At 42.7% G+C, this 22246-nt stretch overlaps 1 protein-coding gene across 1 annotated transcript; it reads left to right on the top strand.

Moving 5' to 3' along the window:
- Nucleotides 1-11901: 11901 nt before the first annotated feature.
- On the top strand, nucleotides 11902-20876 carry LOC120036257 (zinc finger protein 2 homolog). Its single transcript, XM_038982736.1, has 3 exons — nucleotides 11902-12233; nucleotides 13926-13966; nucleotides 18935-20876. The coding sequence occupies exons 1-3, from the start codon at nucleotides 11902-11904 to the stop codon at nucleotides 20053-20055; spliced, it is 1494 nt and encodes a 497-aa protein (XP_038838664.1). The 3' UTR covers nucleotides 20056-20876.
- The last annotated feature ends 1370 nt before the right edge of the window (nucleotides 20877-22246 follow it).

Genomic DNA, 22246 nt, shown 5'->3' with positions numbered 1-22246 from the left:
ACCATCCGCGTTCACATGAGGGAGCTCTGTTCCATCGCTTATCTGATGTCAATGTAATTCTCCGGTTGGGACGTTATTCAAGATTTATGTTAAAAACATTCTAAAGATTGATTCAAAACATTGTTTGACATGTTTCTACTGACTGTTATGGAACTTTTGGACATTTTGTCAGCTTTTAGTGAACGTGCTTCCTGACGTTGGATTTGTTTACCAAACACGCTAACAAAAATAGCTATTTGGACATAATTGATGGACATTACTGAACAAAACAAACATTTCTTGTGGGAGTCCTGGGAGTGCATTCCGACGAAGTTCAGCAAAGGTAAGTGAAGATTTATAATGCTTTTTATGAGTTTTATTGACTGCACAATATGGCGGGTAACTGTATGGCTTGCTTTTGTGGCTTAACGCTGTTTTCAGATTATTGAATATTGTGCTTTTGCCGTAAAGCTTTTTGAAATCTGACACAGCGGTTGCATTAAGAACAAGTATCTTTAATTCTATGTAAAACATGTATCTTTCATCAAAGTTTATGATGAGTATTTCTGTTATTTGACGTGGCTCTCTGCATTTTCTCCGGATATTTTGGAGGCATTTCTGAACATGGCGCCAATGTAAACTGAGGTTTTTGGATATAAATATGAACTTAATCGAACAAAACATATGTATTGTGTAACATGAAGTCCTATGAGTGTCATCTGATGACCATCAAAGGTTAGTGATTAATTTTATCTCTATTTCTGCTTTTTGTGACTCCGGTCTTTGGCTGGAAAAACGACTGTGTTTGTCTGTGATTTGCGGTGATCTAACATAATCGTTTGTGGTGCTTTCGCTGAAAAGCCTATTTGAAATCGGACACTTTGGTGGGATTAACAACAAGATTACATTTAAAATTGTATAAGATACATGTATGTTTGAGGAATTTTAATTATGAGATTTCTGTTTGAATTTGGCGCCCTGCACTTTCACTGGCTGTTGTCATATCCATCCCGTTAACGGGATTGCAGCCATAAGCCTTAACCAGCCTTAACCATTGGACATGTAAAAGCAGAATCCATGGGAGTGTACAGAGCTGGGTCAACATGGAGTTAACCATTGGACATATAAAAGCAGAATCCATGGGAGTGTACAGAGCTGGGTCAACATGGAGTTAACCATTGGACATGTAAAAACAGAATCCATGGGAGTGTACAGAGCTGGGTCAACATGGAGTTAACCATTGGACATGTAAAAACAGAATGAAAGCAGAAAATGTTTACCTTTTTAGTTAAATTAAAAAGCCATGTATCTGTAATAAGTGTTTGTACTAATCAAGTATTATTATAAAAGCACTTTTATTAGGAAAGTATATATGCAATAAATGTGTTATTGTATAAATACTTTGGCGCCGCAACCAATGTAATCTAGACTCAGATCTCAGATCAGATCATTGTGTTTTACCCTTCAGTGTAACATGAGATCAGATCTAAGATCAGATCATCATTGTGTTTTACCCGTCATGGCAGCAGTGACATCAGCATCCATAATGATATGTGTCTGTGTCCCCTCTCTATGGTTACCAGGACAACGCTAGCCCTTCCTCCCTCCCGGAGTCCCCAGGTCGTGCCTCTCCCAGTAGCACCTTACTGCAGGGTATGAAGAGGTTGTCTGTGCTGCTGGTGGACTGCAGGAAAACAACGGGGCTGAGTGGTATGTATAAGAATATAAACCATTTATTTTGGGACACTCCCTTCGATGTTCTTAATTAACATTCAATACAATCACTAACCTTCTTAAAATGTAGAATCAATTAGAAGCACTCCTACCCCATTGGGTTACATTGAAGATTTTTAACCGATCCGAAATTCTAAAAATCCGATCACATGAGTTTGAAAAGCTGGGCCTTGGTCTGTCTTCGATATGAAGAAGGAACCCTTTACTGTCTGTCGTTGTTTCACAGGGCACAGCCGTAGCCGTCGCTCTCTCAGTAGAAGAGGCATATCTGGGGAGGCTAACCAACGTGACGCTGACGAGGCAGAGAACAGTCTCTCCAGATCAGAACACCTCAAACACCAGCAGAGACTTGCAGGGAAGAAACCTCACCGCTGCTCTGACTGTGGAAAGAGTTTCACCTCTTCAGCAAAACTTGAAACACACCAGAGAATTCATACTGGGGAGAGAACTTATAGCTCTTCAGACTGCGGGATAAGTAATTTGCAACTAGGAAACCTAACAAAACACCAGCTGACCCACAAAGGAGAGAAACCTTTTAGCTGTGATCAATGTGGGAGGAGATTTACTAAGTCGGGATCCCTGACAAGTCACCAACAAATACACACAGGAGCAAAACCGTTTCACTGCACAGACTGTGGGAAGAGTTTTGTTCAATTAGGCAACCTGAAAATTCATCGGCGGACACACACACAAGAGAAGCCTTACCACTGCTTAGTCTGTGAGAAGAGCTTTTCATCATCACAGGGTAATAAGGTGCACCAGAGAACACACACCGGAGAGAAGCCTTACCACTGCTCTGACTGTGGGAAGAGTTTTGCTCATTCAAGAAATCTGATACAGCACCAGCGCATACACACAGGAGAGAAACCTTACAGCTGTGATCAATGTGGGAAGAGATTTCCTAGCTCGAACTCCCTGATACTTCACCATAGAACACACACTGGAGAGAAACCTTACCACTGTTCGGACTGCGGGAAGAGTTTTACTCAGGCAAGCAACCTGAGAACACACCAGCGCAGACACCTGGGCCAGAAGCTTCACCACTGTTCAGATTGTGGAAGTAACTTTTCAACATCAAGGGATTTAGAGCTGCACCAGCGAACACACACAGGTGAGAAACCTTACTACTGCTTCAGCTGTAGTAAGAGTTTTGCTAGATTAGACGGACTGATAGTGCACCAGCGAACACACACAGGCGAGAAGCCTTTTAGCTGTGATCAGTGTGGGAAGAGATTCGCTCAGTCAGCACACTTGACTGTACACATGAGAATACACTCTGGAGAGAAACCATACCGCTGCTCAGACTGTGGAATAGGCTTTATAAATTCAAGTCACCTGAAGGAACATCAGAGAGTACACACAGGAGAGAAGCCTTATAACTGTGATGTATGTGGCAAAAGTTTTGTTACATCAGGAAGTCTGGCTTCACACCTTCGAACCCACACGGGAGAGAGGCCTTACCATTGTACCGACTGTGGGAGAAGCTTTGGCAAGTCAGACCATTTAAAAGTACACCAGAGAACACACACAGGAGAGAAGCCTTACCATTGTGCCGACTGTGGGAAAAGCTTTACTGAGTCAGGCAGTTTAACATCACACCAGAGAACACACACAGGAGAGAAACCTTACCACTGCTCTGACTGCGGAATGAGCTTAGCCTCTTCAGGTGGACTTAAAATACACCGGAGAACACACACAGGAGAGAAACCATTCCACTGCTCTGACTGGGAAAAGATTCAATCAGTCTGGGCAGTTGACTTTACACCAGCGAATACACACTGGCGAAAAGCCTTACCACTGCTCAGACTGTGGGCTGCGTTGTACTACTTCAGGGGATTTAAAAGTGCACATGCGAACACACACTGGAGAGAAGCCTTTTGGCTGTGATCAGTGTGGGAAGAGGTTCGCTCAGTCAGGAAGCCTGGCTGGACACAAGAGAACACACACTGGAGAGAAGCCTTTTGGCTGTGATCAGTGTGGGAAGAGGTTTAGTCAGTCAGGAACCCTGTCTGCACACAAGAGAATACACCACAATGGTGGGTAACCTTTCCAGTTAATGGTAGACTATCGGAGAGAAGCCGTGCAGGGTGAGCTTTCTTAATGTGGCCATGATCAACCCTGTCTACCATCCAACTCACCATGATCAACCCTGTCTACCATCCAACTCACCATCACCATGATCAACCCTGTCTACCATCCAACTCACCATCACCATGGTCAACCCTGTCTACCACCCAACTCACCATCACCATGATCAACCCTGTCTACCATCCAACTCACCATCACCATGATCAACCCTGTCTACCACCCAACTCACCATGATCAACCCTGTCCACCATCCAACTCACCATGATCAACCCTGTCTACCATCCAACTCACCATGATCAACCCTGTCCACCATCCAACTCACCATGATCAACCCTGTCCACCATCCAACTCACCATGATCAACCCTGTCTACAATCCAACTCACCATGATCAACCCTGTCCACCATCCAACTCACCATCACCATGATCAACCCTGTCCACCATCCAACTCACCATCACCATGGTCAACCCTGTCCACCATCCAACTCACCATCACCATGATCAACCCTGTCTACCATCCAACTCACCATGATCAACCCTGTCTACCATCCAACTCACCATCACCATGATCAACCCTGTCTACCATCCAACTCACCATCACCATGATCAACCCTATCTACCATCCAACTCACCATCACCATGATCAACCCTGTCTACCATCCAACTCACCATCACCATGGTCAACCCTGTCCACCATCCAACTCACCATGATCAACCCTGTCTACAATCCAACTCACCATCACCATGATCAACCCTGTCTACCATCCAACTCACCATCACCATGATCAACCCTGTCCACCATCCAACTCACCATCACCATGGTCAACCCTGTCCACCATCCAACTCACCATCACCATGGTCAACCCTGTCTACCATCCAACTCACCATGATCAACCCTGTCTACCATCCAACTCACCATGATCAACCCTGTCTACCATCCAACTCACCATGATCAACCCTGTCCACCATCCAACTCACCATGATCAACCCTGTCTACCATCCAACTCACCATGATCAACCCTGTCTACCATCCAACTCACCATGATCAACCCTGTCCACCATCCAACTCACCATGATCAACCCTGTCTACCATCCAACTCACCATGATCAACCCTGTATACCACCCAACTCACCATGATCAACCCTGTCCACCATCCAACTCACCATGATCAACCCTGTCTACCATCCAACTCACCATGATCAACCCTGTCTACCATCCAACTCACCATGATCAACCCTGTCCACCATCCAACTCACCATGATCAACCCTGTCTACCATCCAACTCACCATCACCATGATCAACCCTGTCTACCATCCAACTCACCATGATCAACCCTGTCTACCATCCAACTCACCATCACCATGATCAACCCTGTCTACCATCCAACTCACCATGATCAACCCTGTCTACCATCCAACTCACCATCACCATGATCAACCCTGTCTACCATCCAACTCACCATGATCAACCCTGTCTACCATCCAACTCACCATGATCAACCCTGTCTACCATCCAACTCACCATCACCATGATCAACCCTGTCTACCATCCAACTCACCATGATCAACCCTGTCTACCATCCAACTCACCATCACCATGATCAACCCTGTCTACCATCCAACTCACCATGATCAACCCTGTCTACCATCCAACTCACCATCACCATGATCAACCCTGTCTACCATCCAACTCACCATGATCAACCCTGTCTACCATCCAACTCACCATCACCATGATCAACCCTGTCTACCATCCAACTCACCATGATCAACCCTGTCTACCATCCAACTCACCATCACCATGATCAACCCTGTCTACCATCCAACTCACCATGATCAACCCTGTCTACCATCCAACTCACCATCACCATGATCAACCATGTCTACCATCCAACTCACCATGATCAACCCTGTCTACCACCCAACTCACCATGATCAACCCTGTCCACCATCCAACTCACCATGATCAACCCTGTCCACCATCCAACTCACCATGATCAACCCTGTCTACCATCCAACTCACCATGATCAACCCTGTCTACCATCCAACTCACCATGATCAACCCTGTCCACCATCCAACTCACCATGATCAACCCTGTCCACCATCCAACTCACCATGATCAACCCTGTCCACCATCCAACTCACCATGATCAACCCTGTCCACCATCCAACTCACCATGATCATACCTGTCCACCATCCAACTCACCATGATCAACCCTGTCCACCATCCAACTCACCATGATCAACCCTGTCTACCATCCAACTCACCATGGTCAACCCTGTCTACCATCCAACTCACCATCACCATGATCAACCCTGTCTACCATCCAACTCACCATGATCAACCCTGTCTACCATCCAACTCACCATCACCATGATCAACCCTGTCTACCATCCAACTCACCATGATCAACCCTGTCTACCATCCAACTCACCATCACCATGATCAACCCTGTCTACCATCCAACTCACCATCACCATGATCAACCCTGTCTACCATCCAACTCACCATGATCAACCCTGTCTACCATCCAACTCACCACGATCAACCCTGTCTACCATCCAACTCACCATGATCAACCCTGTCTACCATCCAACTCACCATCACCATGATCAACCCTGTCTACCATCCAACTCACCATGATCAACCCTGTCTACCGTCCAACTCACCATGATCAACCCTGTCTACCGTCCAACTCATCATGATCAACCCTGTCTACCATCCAACTCACCATGATCAACCCTGTCTACCATCCAACTCACCATGATCAACCCTGTCTACCATCCAACTCACCATCACCATGATCAACCCTGTCTACCATCCAACTCACCACGATCAACCCTGTCTACCATCCAACTCACCACGATCAACCCTGTCCACCATCCAACTCACCATGATCAACCCTGTCTACCATCCAACTCACCATGATCAACCCTGTCTACCATCCAACTCACCATGATCAACCCTGTCTACCATCCAACTCACCATGATCAATCCTGTCTACCATCCAACTCACCACGATCAACCCTGTCTACCATCCAACTCACCACGATCAACCCTGTCTACCATCCAACTCACCACGATCAACCCTGTCTACCATCCAACTCACCACGATCAACCCTGTCTACCATCCAACTCACCACGATCAACCCTGTCTACCATCCAACTCACCATCACCATGTTCAACCCTGTCCACCATCCAACTCACCACGATCAACCCTGTCCACCATCCAACTCACCATGATCAACCCTGTCTACCATCCAACTTGGCTGCCATCAGAATAGATGTTCTCTTCTTTCCTTCTCTTGTCTGTAAACTGCAGTTCATATTTTACCTGTCAATGAGACAGCCTTTGATATAGCCCTGTGTATGAGTGTTAATGGAATTTATATGTTTAAAGTAATGATTAGAATATTCCACCCTGAAACCATATAATTGTATGAAATTGATTAGAATCATACAATTATTATTAATGATGTGTGTAGTTTTAGTCAGAATTAGGGTAAAACAATATATCTGTACAATATATCTTTATAGTATCTTAAACACAGACTGTCTGAGCAAAATCCGGTGCCGACCTTGCTAGGGGCCTCTGAGAGATTTGGGAGAGGACAGGGAGTACTTCTCACATCCTCCATAACCTTGAGGGAGGACAGGGAGTACTTCTCACATCCTCCCTAATCTTGAGGGAGGGCAGGGAGTACTTCTCACGTCCTCCCTAATCTTGAGGGAGGGCAGGGAGTACTTCTCACGTCCTCCCTAATCTTGGGGGAGGGCAGGGAGTACTTCTCACGTCCTCCCTAATCTTGAGGGAGGGCAGGGAGTACTTCTCACGTCCTCCCTAATCTTGAGGGAGGGCAGGGAGTACTTCTCACGTCCTCCCTAATCTTTGTCGGCTGGGTAGTGATACAGTGTGTACCTACTGTTTGTGTGTGAATGTAAGTGCGTAAGGAGCCAGTATAAAATGAAAGGTTTTGTACAACGGACTAGCGCGCTCGTGAATAAACATTTTGACTATCATAGCTGGGCCTCCGTCTGTTTCATTCAACCAGAATCTTACACATTCTGGGTTGCAGACTTGAGTAGTTTAATTGAAGTGGTTTATGAACAGTGAGAACATCATTCTGGTAACAATGAGACAGCCTGACCAATCACAATAAAGCTTTTATATAACCACGTGTGTGAGACAGCCTAACCAATCACAGGAGGAGACCCAGCCAGGTTACAGAAAGGAGGAGACCCAGCCAGGTTACAGAGAGGAGACCCAGCCAGGTTACAGAGAGGAGACCCAGCCAGGTTACAGAGAGGAGACCCAGCCAGGTTACAGAGAGGAGACGCAGCCAGGTAACAGAGAGGAGACCCAGCCAGGTTACAGAAAGGAGGAGACCCAGCCAGGTTACAGAGAGGAGACCCAGCCAGGTTACAGAGAGGAGACCCAGCCAGGTTACAGAGAGGAGACCCAGCCAGGTTACAGAGAGGAGACGCAGCCAGGTAACAGAGAGGAGACGCAGCCAGGTTACAGAAAGGAGGAGACCCAGCCAGGTTACAGAGAGGAGACCCAGCCAGGTTACAGAGAGGAGACCCAGCCAGGTTACAGAGAGGAGACCCAGCCAGGTTACAGAGAGGAGACGCAGCCAGGTAACAGAGAGGAGACGCAGCCAGGTAACAGAGAGGAGACGCAGCCAGGTAACAGAGAGGAGACCCAGCCAGGTTACAGAGAGGAGACCCAGCCAGGTTACAGAGAGGAGACCCAGCCAGGTTACAGAGAGGAGACCCAGCCAGGTTACAGAGAGGAGACCCAGCCAGGTTACAGAGAGGAGACCCAGCCAGGTTACAGAGAGGAGACCCAGCCAGGTTACAGAGAGTTGTTTTATGAAAGTATGGGACAAGAGGTCTGCCCTTCTCGCTCCTTCCTCATTGTAAATGCATCTCTAACTGGTTCCATCCATCTCGACTATATTGCAACAAAGAGCCAGGAGATTAGAGATGTTGCTAAGCAACCAGCTTAGTAAATAAAGCTTTGAGCCGGGAGATTAGAGATGTTGCTAAACAACCAGCTTAGTAAATAAAGCTTTGAGCCAGGAGATTAGAGATGTTGTTAAACAACCAGCTTAGTAAATAAAGCTTTGAGCCAGGAGATTAGAGATGTCATTAAACAACCAGTTTAGTAAATAAAGCTTTGAGCCAGGAGATTAGAGGTGTTGCTAAACAACCAGTTTAGTAAATAAAGCTTTGAGCCAGGAGATTAGAGATGTTGCTGAACAACCAGTTTAGTAAATAAAGCTTTGAGCCAGGAGATTAGAGATGTTGCTGAACAACCAGTTTAGTAAATAAAGCTTTGAGCCAGGAGATTAGAGATGTCGTTAAACAACCAGCTTAGTAAATAAAGCTTTGAGCCAGGAGATTAGAGATGTTGCTAAACAACCAGTTTAGTAAAACTTGGTTTGGATGAAAATATAAAACTATCCCTTTAAGACAAGTGAAAAACTATCCCTTTAAGACAAGTGATCATGTTTGATTGTTCCCTTTTCTGTCATCCTAGATTGTTTGTGTAGTTTGACATTTCTGGCCATTGGCTGATTTTTCTAACTCTTCCAGTTACTTTAAACATAAAAAAAAACACTTCCATTTGATATGAGACATATTGACAATATGACGGTAAAGACATGTAGAAAAATAATGTCGAAATATAAATGTGATAATAATATAAAACTGACAGCTGTCAATGGAGTTCTCAGCCTTACCTGTTTCTCAGTCGATTCTGTTGAGACTGTATCATGGCCTTCATGTCCATCCATCTAACGCAGCAGACAGAAACTCTGGTGATCGCTAGGAAACCTCCAAGCAGCCCTTTATACAGTGGCTGTGTCCACAGGAAGTAGTCACTGCAGTAGCTTCAGACAGATGAACACCTGATCACAGGAAGTAGTCACTTCAGTAGCTTCAGACAGATGAACACCTGATCACAGGAAGTAGTCACTTCAGCAGCTCCAGACAGATGAACACCTGATCACAGGAAGTAGTCACTTCAGCAGCTCCAGACAGATGAACACCTGATCACAGGAAGTAGTCACTTCAGCAGCTCCAGACAGATGAACACCTGATCACAGGAAGTAGTCACTTCAGTAGCTTCAGACAGATGAACACCTGATCACAGGAAGTAGTCACTTCAGCAGCTCCAGACAGATGAACACCTGATCACAGGAAGTAGTCACTTCAGTAGCTTCAGACAGATGAACACCTGATCACAGGAAGTAGTCACTTCAGCAGCTCCAGACAGATGAACACCTGATCACAGGAAGTAGTCACTTCAGCAGCTCCAGACAGATGAACACCTGATCACAGGAAGTAGTCACTTCAGCAGCTCCAGACAGATGAACACCTGATCACAGGAAGTAGTCACTTCAGCAGCTCCAGACAGATGAACACCTGATCACAGGAAGTAGTCACTTCAGCAGCTCCAGACAGATGAACACCTGATCACAGGAAGTAGTCACTTCAGCAGCTCCAGACAGATGAACACCTGATCACAGGAAGTAGTCACTTCAGCAGCTCCAGACAGATGAACACCTGATCACAGGAAGTAGTCACTTCAGCAGCTCCAGACAGATGAACACCTGATCACAGGAAGTAGTCACTTCAGCAGCTTCAGACAGATGAACACCTGATCACATGAAGTAGTCACTTCAGCAGCTCCAGACAGATGAACACCTGATCACAGGAAGTAGTCACTTCAGCAGCTCCAGACAGATGAACACCTGATCACAGGAAGTAGTCACTTCAGCAGCTCCAGACAGATGAACACCTGATCAAGTCCGAGGCCTCTGTTGATACACAAACTACCAGTCTGAACAGTGGCGTGTCAGTAGAGGTTATAACTGTTTATAACTGATTATTCTGAGGAGTAGGAGAGGCTTCCACTTAACTCACCTGTATACTGTGAAAGGTAACTTCCTGTTTTTGTGGAACCCTAAGGCTAAGGACAGGAAGTAATTGCATTGGGTTATAGAGTAAAAACATATATGTTTTATTTAAGAAGATGCCTGAGGCTTCATCCAGCAGGAAATATATTGATCTGCGCTCGCTCTCTCTCCATGCATGGTGGTCATGTGACCAGGAAGCAGACACGAACAAACCGCAGTGTTCCATATTGCCGCTGTCAACGGAATCGAGGACCAACTGAACATAATAGATGCGAAATTAGAAGAGAATTACTAATGCTATGTTTCGGCTTGAGCGAAGAGGATGTAGGATTATCCCGACCAGGCTAAACTAGGATAGCTAGAAGAAGCCTAATCATTTCAACCATTATTATCCAGGCGATTTTTTTTTCTTCCAGCCTGTCTTGTTTCGATCAGTTTTGAGAATTGTGTTGCGGCAAAAATATTGCTATGCACTTTATAACCCTGGTTGTACGGACAGAATCTGCGTAGAGGAGAGAGTATTAGCTGTTACTTTAATAAAAAAAAATTTTTATGTACAAGGCAGGTCAAATAAGAACAAATTGTTGTTTATAATGACGGCCTGGTAAGAGGCAAAAGGCCTCTCAAAAGCGGTAAGAAGTAAGGAAACAAATATCTGGTTATTTTGTTATGACATATTGTTTGGCAGAATAAACACGGTGGAGTGAATATTTTCCAAAATTGCGTTACCCACTCCAGTCAGCAGATGGCGATGTGAGTCTTTCAAGTAATTTTTCTTGCGTGACGTGTAATCTAGTGGACGGAGCGGGAAGCTTTTTCAACAGCAAGACGGACTCGTGAACAGTTAGCTTGCTAGCAAACATACAAACCAAAACGTCGGAGCTTTTTTCACAATTTTGTGTATATTAACCGCAGGGTTTTAAGCACACAGTCTGTCTGCTTACTAGTTATTAAATGTCATATATATGTTGTTAGTCAGCTAACTTGTTAAGATAGTTGCTAATGCTAATTAACTAGCTAGCCAACTAACATCCACCACCATGAGCTCAATAAGCTACTCGACCCCTATTAAAGAAGAGGTCTGCTGGTCGGAAAAAGAAGCTCTGGGGCTGAACATTATCGTGAAAGAGGAAGAGGAGGACGATATCACCGTGAAACGCGAGGATCCGGAGATGAAAGGGGAGGAAGAAGCTGTGTTAGTGAAGGAGGAAGAGGAGGGGGAGATAACTGTCACAGGGAAAGGGGAGGAAGAAGCTGTGTTAGTGAAGGAGGAGGGGGAGATGACTGTCACAGGGAAAGGGGAGGAAAAAGCTGTGTTAGTGGGGGAGGAAGAGGAGGGGGAGATGACTGTCACAGGGAAAGGGGAGGAAGAAGCTGTGTTAGTGAAGGAGGAAGAGGAGGGGGAGATGACTGTCACAGTGAAAGTGGAGGAAGAAGCTGTGTTAGTGAAGGAGGAAGAGGAGGGGGAGATGACTGTCACAGTGAAAGGGGAGGAAGAAGCTGTGTTAGTGAAGGAGGAAGAGGATGTTTTTAGAGTGAAAGAGGAGGAAGAAAAGGAAGATATGACTGTCACGGTGAAAGAGGGGGAGGAGGGTGAAGAGGAGGAGACTGGAGATCTGATTAACACCAGTGAGTACTGTCTTAAAAACAGCGGCACAAACTCTGCAGTTGTTAAAAAAACATGTTTTTTAAGGGGGCATTGTACTGAAGTTCTACACTTGAATAATTTATTCTGTATTTTAAGGAATTGTTAAAGCTACAAAGACTGAGGGCCATCAACAAAACGTTAACATTGAAAAACAGCATCGCTATAGGGAGAGAAGGAAACGCCCAGATTGGAGAAAAGGCCTTAGGTCCGTAGTATTTGAGTTGGGCCTATAAGGTAAGAACAGGCCGATCCGATTGACATCTCCATGGCGTTTATTAGGTCCGTAGTATTTGAGTTGGGCCTATAAGGTAAGACGGGCCGATCCGATTGACATCTCCATGGCGTTTATTAGGTCCGTAGTATTTGAGTTGGGCCTATAAGGTAAGACGGGCCGATCCGATTGACATCTCCATGGCGTTTATTAGGTCCGTAGTATTTGAGTTGGGCCTATAAGGTAAGACAGGCCGATCCGATTGAAATCTCTATGGCGTTTATTAGGTCCGTAGTATTTGAGTTAGGCCTATAAGGTAAGACAGGCCGATCCGATTGACATCTCTATGGCGTTTATTAGGTCCGTAGTATTTGAGTTGGGCCTATAAGGTAAGACAGGCCGATCCGATTGACATCTCTATGGCGTTTATTAGGTCCGTAGTATTTGAGTTAGGCCTATAAGGTAAGACAGGCCGATCCGATTGAAATCTCTATGGCGTTTATTAGGTCCGTAGTATTTGAGTTAGGCCTATAAGTGTGTTGATAATAATCCACAGGGTTGAAACAGTCCTTTATAGTGTGTTGATAATAATCCACAGGGTTGAAACAGTCCTTTATAGTGTGTTGATAATAATCCACAGGGTTGAAACAGTCCTTTATAGTGTGTTTATAATAATCCACAGGGTTGAAACAGTCCTTTATAGTGTGTTGATAATAATCCACAGGGTTGAAACAGTCTTTAACCTCTCTGGGATCGTTCTGGACGCTAGCGTCCCACCTCGCTAACAGCCAGTGAAATTGCAGGGCGCCAAATTCAAACAACAGAAATCTCATTATTAAAATTCCTCAAACATACAAGTATTATCCACCATTTTAAAGATACACTTCTCGTTAATCTTCTCGTTAAATTTTAGGCCCTGTTTAGAGATATTAATGTCTCTTGTAAGACCCTATGATTGTTCACACAGGAGAGAGACACGACTATGGTGGATCCTCTGGGGAGCCTCAACAACATCCTGATGCTGACGAGTCAGAGAAGAGTCTCTCCAGATCAGAACACCAGATGGTACAGCATGGTCTGGTCTAACATACAGCTTGCTCTATCTGGGTCTGGGCTGGGTTTCTGTAAAGAACTTCATGTCAACAGTGGCATCAGCATCCATAATGATATGTGTCTGTGTCCCCTCTTTATGGTTACCAGGACAACGCTAGCCCTTCCTCCCTCCCGGAGTCCCCAGGTCGTGCCTCTCCCGGTAGCACCTTACTGCTGGGTATGAAGAGGTTGTCTGTGCTGCTGGTGGACTGCAGGAAAACAACGGGGCTGAGTGGAACTGTGAGAGGAGGAGGAGAGAAGAAAGGATCAGATTTGACACATCAAAGTAAGTGCTGTAGTTTAGTTTGAACAAATAAAATAGATCTGCCCACTGGTATCTGTTACCAGGACAACCAGCAGAGTTCTGTTAGTTAACAGGAAGATAGACTGGTATCTGTTAACAGGACAACCAGCAGAGTTCTGTTAGTTGACAGGAAGATAGACTGGTATCTGTTACCAGGACAACCAGCAGAGTTCTGTTAGTTGACAGGAAGATAGACTGGTATCTGTTACCAGGACAACCAGCAGAGTTCTGTTAGTTGACAGGAATATAGACTGGTGGATATGGATGTTATGAATATCATAACAATGAAAAAGGATTCTGCCAATGAAAAGAGAGAAACCAATAGACCATATAAAACCTTGATGAAAGTTAGCTTTAGAGAGACAGTTTCAAGATGATCCGATGTAAGTTGAATGTTTTTACAAAAACCTTTCCTTAAAACGTTATGGATGTTACATTGTCTGTCCCAGTCAACCCCCTATCTTTACCAGACTCTAGAACAGGCAAACAAAACTCAAGACACAAATTTGTATGTATTGCTTCATTAACATCTGATCTACAGATATATTATTCTACACTACAGGTCAAAAGCTTTAGAACACCTACTCATTCAAGGGTTTTTCTTTATTTTGACGATTTTCTATTGTAGAATAATAGTGAAGACATCAAACTATTAAAAAACACATGGAATTCAAACAACAGAAATATAAATATTTAACAGTCATATACATACAAGTGTAATACATCAAAATAAAGCTTAACTTCTTGTTAATCCAGCCCCGGTGTCAGCTTACAAAAAGGCTTTACGGTGAAAGCAAACCATGCGATTATCTGAGGATAGTGCCCCGCATACAAAAACATGAAACCCAGATTTCAACCAGGCAGTTGCGACACGAAAGTCAGAAATAGCGATATAATATATGCCTTACCTTTGAAGATCTTCTTCTGTTGGCTCGCCAAAAGGTCCTAGTTACATTACAAATTGTCCTTTTGTTCGATAAAGTCCTTCTTTATATCCATAAAAACTCAGTTTAGCTGGCACCTTTCAGTCAATAATCCACCGATTTCCCTTCATCAAAATGCATACAAATGAATGAACCCCAAACGTTACTAATAAACTTATCCAAACAAGTCAAACAACGTTTATAATTAAACTTTAGGTACCCTAATACGTAAATAATCTATAAAATGTAAGACAGAGAATAGTTATTGTCTTTACCGGAGACAAACAAAAAGAACGCGTTCTCTCGGCCATGCGCTTGGAAACACTACAGCCAATATGGGAGCCACTTAGAAAAACTACAACTTCTCCCTCATTTAAAGAAAAACCAGCCTTAAACTCTTTCTAAAGACTGTTGACATCTAGTGGATGCCCAAGGAACTGCAATCGGGGAGAATTTCGCCCTATAATAAAAGTGCCAGCCATTGAAATCAGTGTTATGCTGATTTCTTTTTTTGGGGGGGTGGTGGTTTGTCCTCGGCGCCTGCCATTTCAGTTCTGTTATACTCACAGACATTAATCTAACGGTTTTGGAAACTTTAGAGTGTTTTCTATCCACATCTACCAATTATATGCATATCCTAGCTTCTGGGCCAGAGTAGCAGGCGGTTTACTTTGGGAACGCTTTTCATCCGGACGTCAAAATACCGCAACCTAGCCCAAAGAGGTTTTAACACTTGTGGTTACTACATGATTTAATGTGTTATTTCATAGTTTTGATGTCTTCACTATTATTCTACAATGCAGAAAATAGTAAAAATAAAGAATAACCCTTTAGTAGGCGTGTCCAAACTTTTGACTGGTGTTCATTCAATTCCATGGCAACAGCTCCGGTGGACATTCCTGCAGTCAGCATGCCAATTGCACGCTCCCTCTGAGACATCTGTGGCATTGTTGTGTGACACAACTGCACATTTTAGAGTGGTCTTTTATTATCCCCAGCACAAGGTGCACCTGTGTAATAATCAAGCTGTTCAATCAGCTTCTTGATATGCCACACCTGTGAGGTGGATGGATTATCTTGGCAAAGAATAAATGTTCACTAACTGGGATGTTAATAATTCTGCCATCTTTTTTTTCAGCTCATGAAACATCCAACACTTTACATGTTGCGTTTATATTTTTGTTTATGGTAGTTACTATCAGTTTTAGGAACATCTACCCAAAATATTTCACATTATTTTTTACTTTACACAAAATATGACATCGATGATAGTCAAAATGTTGAAAACCTGTGAACGTCTAAATAAGAAGTTGGGCCATTTAAACAGCATGTGTCGAACCCTTTCAACAACGGGGAGATGTTACTGATGTGCTTTGTGTCTTCGATGTAAAATCAAGTTTTGGACTTCCACTTAAAATTACTTATTTACTTATTTTATGTTTAACCTCTCTAGGGTACGTGAGACGGTAGCGTCCCACCTTTTCAACAGCCAGTGAAACTGCAGGGCGCCAATTTCAAAACAACAGAAATCCCATAATTAAAATTCCTCAAACATACATGTATTTTACACCATTTTAAAGAAACACTTGTTGTAAATCCAGCCACAGTGTCCGATTTCAAAAACGCTTTACGGCGAAAGCACACCATGCGATTATGTTAGGTCAGCGCCTAGCCATAGAAAAACATACAACCATTTTCCAAAGAAGGAGAGGTGTCAAAAAAGTCAGAAATAGCGTTAAATTAATCACTAACCTTTGATGATCTTCACCGGATGGCACTCCCAGAACTCCGTTAGACAATAAATGTGTGTTTTGTTCGATAAAGTTAATCTTTATGTCCGAAAACCTCATTTGAAATTGGAGCTTTATGTTCAGAAATGCATTGTCTCAAAACAAAACATCCGGTAAAAATGCAGAGAGCCACATCAAATTACAGAAATACTCATCATAAACATTGATGAAAGATACAAGTGTTATACATACGATTAAAGATACACTTCTTGTTAATCCAGCCGCTGTGACCGATTTCAAAAAGGCTTTACGGCGAAAGCACACCATGCGATTATGTTAGGTCAGCGCCTAGCCACAGAAAACCATACAACCATTTTCCAACCAAGGAGAGGTGTCACAAAAGTCAGAAATAGAGTTAAAATTAATCACTTACCTTTGATTATCTTCATCTGATGGCACTCCCAGGTCTCCATGTTAGACAATAAATGTTAGTTTTGTTCGATAAAGTTCATCTTTATGTCCAAATACCTCCTTTTTGTTCGCGCGTGTAGTCCAGTAATCCAAATGCACAAAGCGCGAGCACAAAGTCCAGAGTTCAATTACAGTTCGTAGAAACATGTCAAACGATGTATATAATCAATCTTTAGGATGTTTTTATCATAAATCTTCAATAATATTCCAAACAGACAATTCCGTTGTCATTAGAAAGGAAAGGGAACGGAGCTCATGGCCGCGCGCGATAAACAACTAAAGGCTTTAGCCACCTGCTTTGAGTGGTCTTATTCTCTCCCCTCTCTCTTCCCTCTTAGTCTCTCTTATCCTCTCTCACAATAGAAGCCTGAAACAACTTTCTAAAGACTGATGACATCTAGTGGAAGCCTTAGGAAGTGCAATCTGACCCCATAGACACAGGATATTGGTTAGGCAATCACTTTTAAAAAACTACGAACCTCAGATTTCCCACTTCCTGGTTGGATTTTTCTCAGGTTTTTGCCTGCCATATGTGTTCTGTTATACTCACAGATATTATTTTAACAGTTTTGGAAACTCTATGTTTTCTATCCAAATCTACTAATTATATGCATAATCTAGCTTCTGGGCGTGTGAGAAACAGGCAGTTTACTCTGGGCACGCTTTTCATCCAAACTTCCCAATGCTGCCCCCTATCCCAAGAAGTTAATAGTGTGTTGTTGATAATAATCCACAGGGTTGAAACAGTCCTTTATAGTGTGTTGATAATAATCCACAGGGTTGAAACAGTCCTTTATAGTGTGTTGATAATAATCCACAGGGTTGAAACAGTCCTTTATAGTGTGTTGATAATAATCCACAGGGTTGAAACAGTCCTTTATAGTGTGTTGATAATAATCCACAGGGTTGAAACAGCCCTTTATAGTGTGTTGATAATAATCCACAGGGTTGAAACAGTCCTTTATAGTGTGTTGTTGATAATAATCCACAGGGTTGAAACAGTCCTTTATAGTGTGTTGATAATAATCCACAGGGTTGAAACAGTCCTTTATAGTGTGTTGTTGATGATAATCCACAGTGTTGAAACAGTCCTGAATATTGTTTTGTTGATAATAATCCACAGGGTTGAAACAGTCCTTTATAGTGTGTTGATAATAATCCACAGGGTTGAAACAGTCCTTTATAGTGTGTTGATAATAATCCACAGGGTTGAAACAGTCCTTTATAGTGTGTTGATAATAATGTTAGATTAGTAACCATGGGTTAATGATGTCCCTCTGTTCCAAACCAAATGTTAGACTAGTAGCCATGGGTTAATGATGTCCCTCTGTTCCAAACCAAATGTTAGGCTAGAAGCCATGGGTTAATGATGTCCCTCTGTACTGGCCTGGCAGGGCTGTGGGACAGTGGAGATTAGTTTATAAATTGCCTGGCTGGGCTGTGGGACAGTGGAGATTAGTTAATAAATGGCCTGGCTGGGCCAGTGGAGATTAGTTTATAAATGGCCTGGCTAGGCCAGTGGAGATTAGTTTATAAATGGCCTGGCTGAGCTGTGGGCCAGTGGAGATTAGTTTATAAATGGCCTGGCCTGGCTGGGCTGTGGGACAGTGGATCTTTTGGGATCATTCAAATGGAACTGTTAACAGGTATTACCAGTGGATTATTGCAAATGGGTATCAACCAATCAGCATTCAGGATCCAAACTACCCATTTTATAATGAGGGTTCTAGACTTGATTAAGCCTCCATAAGAAGACATTTTTTTATCATGTGTAGGTTTCATTCAGGTCTCTGTTTTAACAAAATACTATGTTTTGTCTTTGACAGAAAAGAGGCCAGACTCTCACTCTGACACTAGGAAGAGTCCTACAGGGGAATCAGACCCAGTGACATCCAAACCAGCAAGACCCCACCAGTGTTCCCAGTGTGGAAAGAGATTTATCCGGTTAGGGCACCTGAAACAACACGAAAGAATACACACAGGAGAGAAGCCTTACCAATGCTCTCAGTGTGGAAAGGGTTTTGGACAGTCAGGTTCTCTAAAAGTGCATGAAAGAACACACACTGGAGAGAAGCCGTATCAATGCTCCCAGTGTGAAAAGAAATTTTTCTCATCAGGGGACCTGAAATCACATGAGAGAACACACTTAGTAGAGAGGCCTTTCCAATGCTCTCAGTGTGGAAAGAGATTTAGCCAGTCATCGCATCTGAAAGAGCATGAAAGAATACACACAGGAGAGAAGCCATTCCAATGCTCCCAGTGTGGAAAGAGTTTTACCCAGAGAGGGAAGCTGAACTATCATGAAAGAACACATACAGGGGAGAAGCCTCATCACTGCTCTCAGTGTGGAAAGGGTTTTGGACAGTCAAGGCATCTAAAAGTGCATGAAAGAACACACACTGGAGAGAAGCCGTATCAATGCTCCCAGTGTGAAAATATATTTTTATCATCAGGGTACCTGAAATCACATGAGAAAACACACTTAGTAGAGAGGCCTTTCCAATGCTCTCAGTGTGGAAAGGGATTTATCCAGTCATCGCATCTGAAAGAGCATGAAAGATTACACACAGGGGAGAAGCCATTTCAATGCTCCCAGTGTGGAAAGAGTTTTACCCAGAGAGGGAAGCTGAAAAATCATGAAAGAACACATACAGGGGAGAAGCCTCATCACTGCTCTCAGTGTGGAAAGGGTTTTGGACAGTCGGGGCATCTAAAAGTGCATGAAAGAGCACACACTGGAGAGAAGCCGTATCAATGCTCCCAGTGTGAAAATAAATTTTTCTCATCAGGGGACCTGAAATCACATGAGAGAACACACTTAGTAGAGAGGCCTTTCCAATGCTCTCAGTGTGGAAAGGGATTTATTCACTCATGGCATCTGAAAGAGCATAAGAGAATACACACGAGAACAACCATTCCAGTGCTCTCAGTGTGGAAAGGGGTTTAACTGGGTAGTGAGCCTGAAAACACATGAGATGACACACACAAGAGAGAAGAGCCTTTCCAATGCTCTCAAATACGGAAAAAGTTTTACCCAGTTAGGGAACTTAAAAACGCATAAAATGACACACTCAGGAGAGAAGCCTCACCTTTGATCCCAGTGTGGAAAGGGTTTTGTTCAGTTAGTGCACCTAAAAACACACGAGAGGACACACACATGAGAGTAGCCTCACTTTTGTTCCCAGTTTAGAAAGGGCTTTCTTCAGTTAAGGGGCCTGAAAGAAAATGAGAGACACACACGGTAGAAGACGCCATAGGAGCAGGGCTTCATTCATTTCAAAACCAGTATTTACATTACCTAGATATGAAAAAACAACCATTTGAATATTGGAATGTATTTGAAATTACCATTTGGAAAGTATTGGCATTCTTCAACTACATATCATATTAAGAATTTGAAAGACAGTATAATAAATATTATAAATTATTTGGATGTATTTAAAATAGTTGTGAATGTACTTAGTAGTTTTAAAAAAAAACTAACAAACAACTTCACATGTACAGGTCTTATTTCACTGTTTAATTACAATATACAGCCCATACTTTACATTGGTGTCCCATCTGGTATGGCTTCTGCTCAGAAACAGTCAGGCGCTTGCCAACTGTTTCTTTCAGGTTTTTGACAAGCTTTCCATTCTACCTGGTGAGATGTTTAGTCAGTCCTCTGATGTATGGAATGATGTCGAATCCTTGCACGCAATCTGTGGCAAACATTTAGGAGCAGTATAGACCTAGTCTGTTCATTATATACATCTACATGATGTATTGTTACACCATGTAGGAGCAGTATAGACCTAGTCTGTTCATTATATACATCTACATGATGTATTGTTACACCACGTAGGAGCAGTATAGACCTAGTCTGTTCATTATATACATCTACATGATGTATTGTTACACCACGTAGGAGCAGTATAGACCTAGTCTGTTCATTATATACATTGTATTGTTACATCATGTAGGAGCAGTATAGACCTAGTCTGTTCATTATATACATTGTATTGTTACATCATGTAGGAACAGTATAGACCTAGTCTGTTCATTATATACATTGTATTGTTATACCATGTAGGAGCAGTATAGACCTAGTCTGTTCATTATATACATTGTATTGTTACATCATGTATGAGCAGTATAGACCTAGTCTGTTCATTATATTCATTGTATTGTTACATCATGTAGGAACAGTATAGACCTAGTCTGTTCATTATATACATTGTATTGTTATACCCTGTAGGAACAGTATAGACCTAGTCTGTTCATTATATACATTGTATTGTTATACCCTGTAGGAGCAGTATAGACCTAGTCTGTTCATTATATACATTGTATTGTTACATCATGTAGGAACAGTATAGACCTAGTCTGTTCATTATATACATTGTATTGTTATACCCTGTAGGAGCAGTATAGACCTAGTCTGTTCATTATATACATTGTATTGTTACATCATGTAGGAGCAGTATAGACCTAGTCTGTTCATTATATTCATTGTATTGTTATATCATGTAGGAGCAGTATAGACCTAGTCTGTTCATTATATTCATTGTATTGTTATACCATGTAGGAGCAGTATAGACCTAGTCTGTTCATTATATACATTGTATTGTTACATCATGTAGGAGCAGTATAGATCCAGCTGCATATTGATTGATGATCTGTTTGATTGATTTCCTATCTGTTCTGATCAACACATGATTCTCTTTTGTACGTATCCATATAGTTTTTTAAATAAAAATACATGAAAAATAAAAGTTTTGTCTGAAAATAAATACAAAAATAAAGATTTTTACCACGTTTACGTGCTAGTCGGGAAACTAGGAAACTTGCGTTCAACTAATCAGCAAGTCAGAAATGTTTGAGTTTCCTAGTTCAGTGCATTTCCAACTTCAGTCGGTAGTAAATGGAGTGGCCAGTGTGACGTATAATCTAGTGGACGGGACGCTTCAACAACAGCTAGTCAGTTACCTTGGTAACCAACATAGCCGTAACATTGAAGCTCTTATCCTTTTACAGCAAAAGGGGGCTAAATCAGGGTCACAGAGTGATTCTTGGTATTCTCAAACAAATATACTTTTAAAGAAAAGTATACAAAAGTATACATCTCACATACATGGTTTATGGGCAACAACAACAAA

Source organism: Salvelinus namaycush, unplaced genomic scaffold (genome assembly GCF_016432855.1).
Source record: "Salvelinus namaycush isolate Seneca unplaced genomic scaffold, SaNama_1.0 Scaffold127, whole genome shotgun sequence".
In the NCBI taxonomy this organism is placed as follows: domain Eukaryota; kingdom Metazoa; phylum Chordata; class Actinopteri; order Salmoniformes; family Salmonidae; genus Salvelinus; species Salvelinus namaycush.
Note: the sequence above shows the minus strand (reverse complement) of the source record. Positions and strands in the feature narration are given on the sequence as shown.

Excerpts from the sequence above, each read along its gene's own strand:
- LOC120036257 (XM_038982736.1), top strand. The coding sequence starts at position 11,902 with ATGAAAGGGGAGGAAGAAGCTGTGTTAGTGAAGGAGGAAGAGGAGGGG. Across the intron at positions 12,234-13,925 it reads AAAGGGGAGGAAGAAGCTGT|AGGAGGAGGAGAGAAGAAAG; the intron begins GTTAGTGAAGGA and ends TGGAACTGTGAG. Across the intron at positions 13,967-18,934 it reads ATCAGATTTGACACATCAAA|AAAAGAGGCCAGACTCTCAC; the intron begins GTAAGTGCTGTA and ends TGTCTTTGACAG.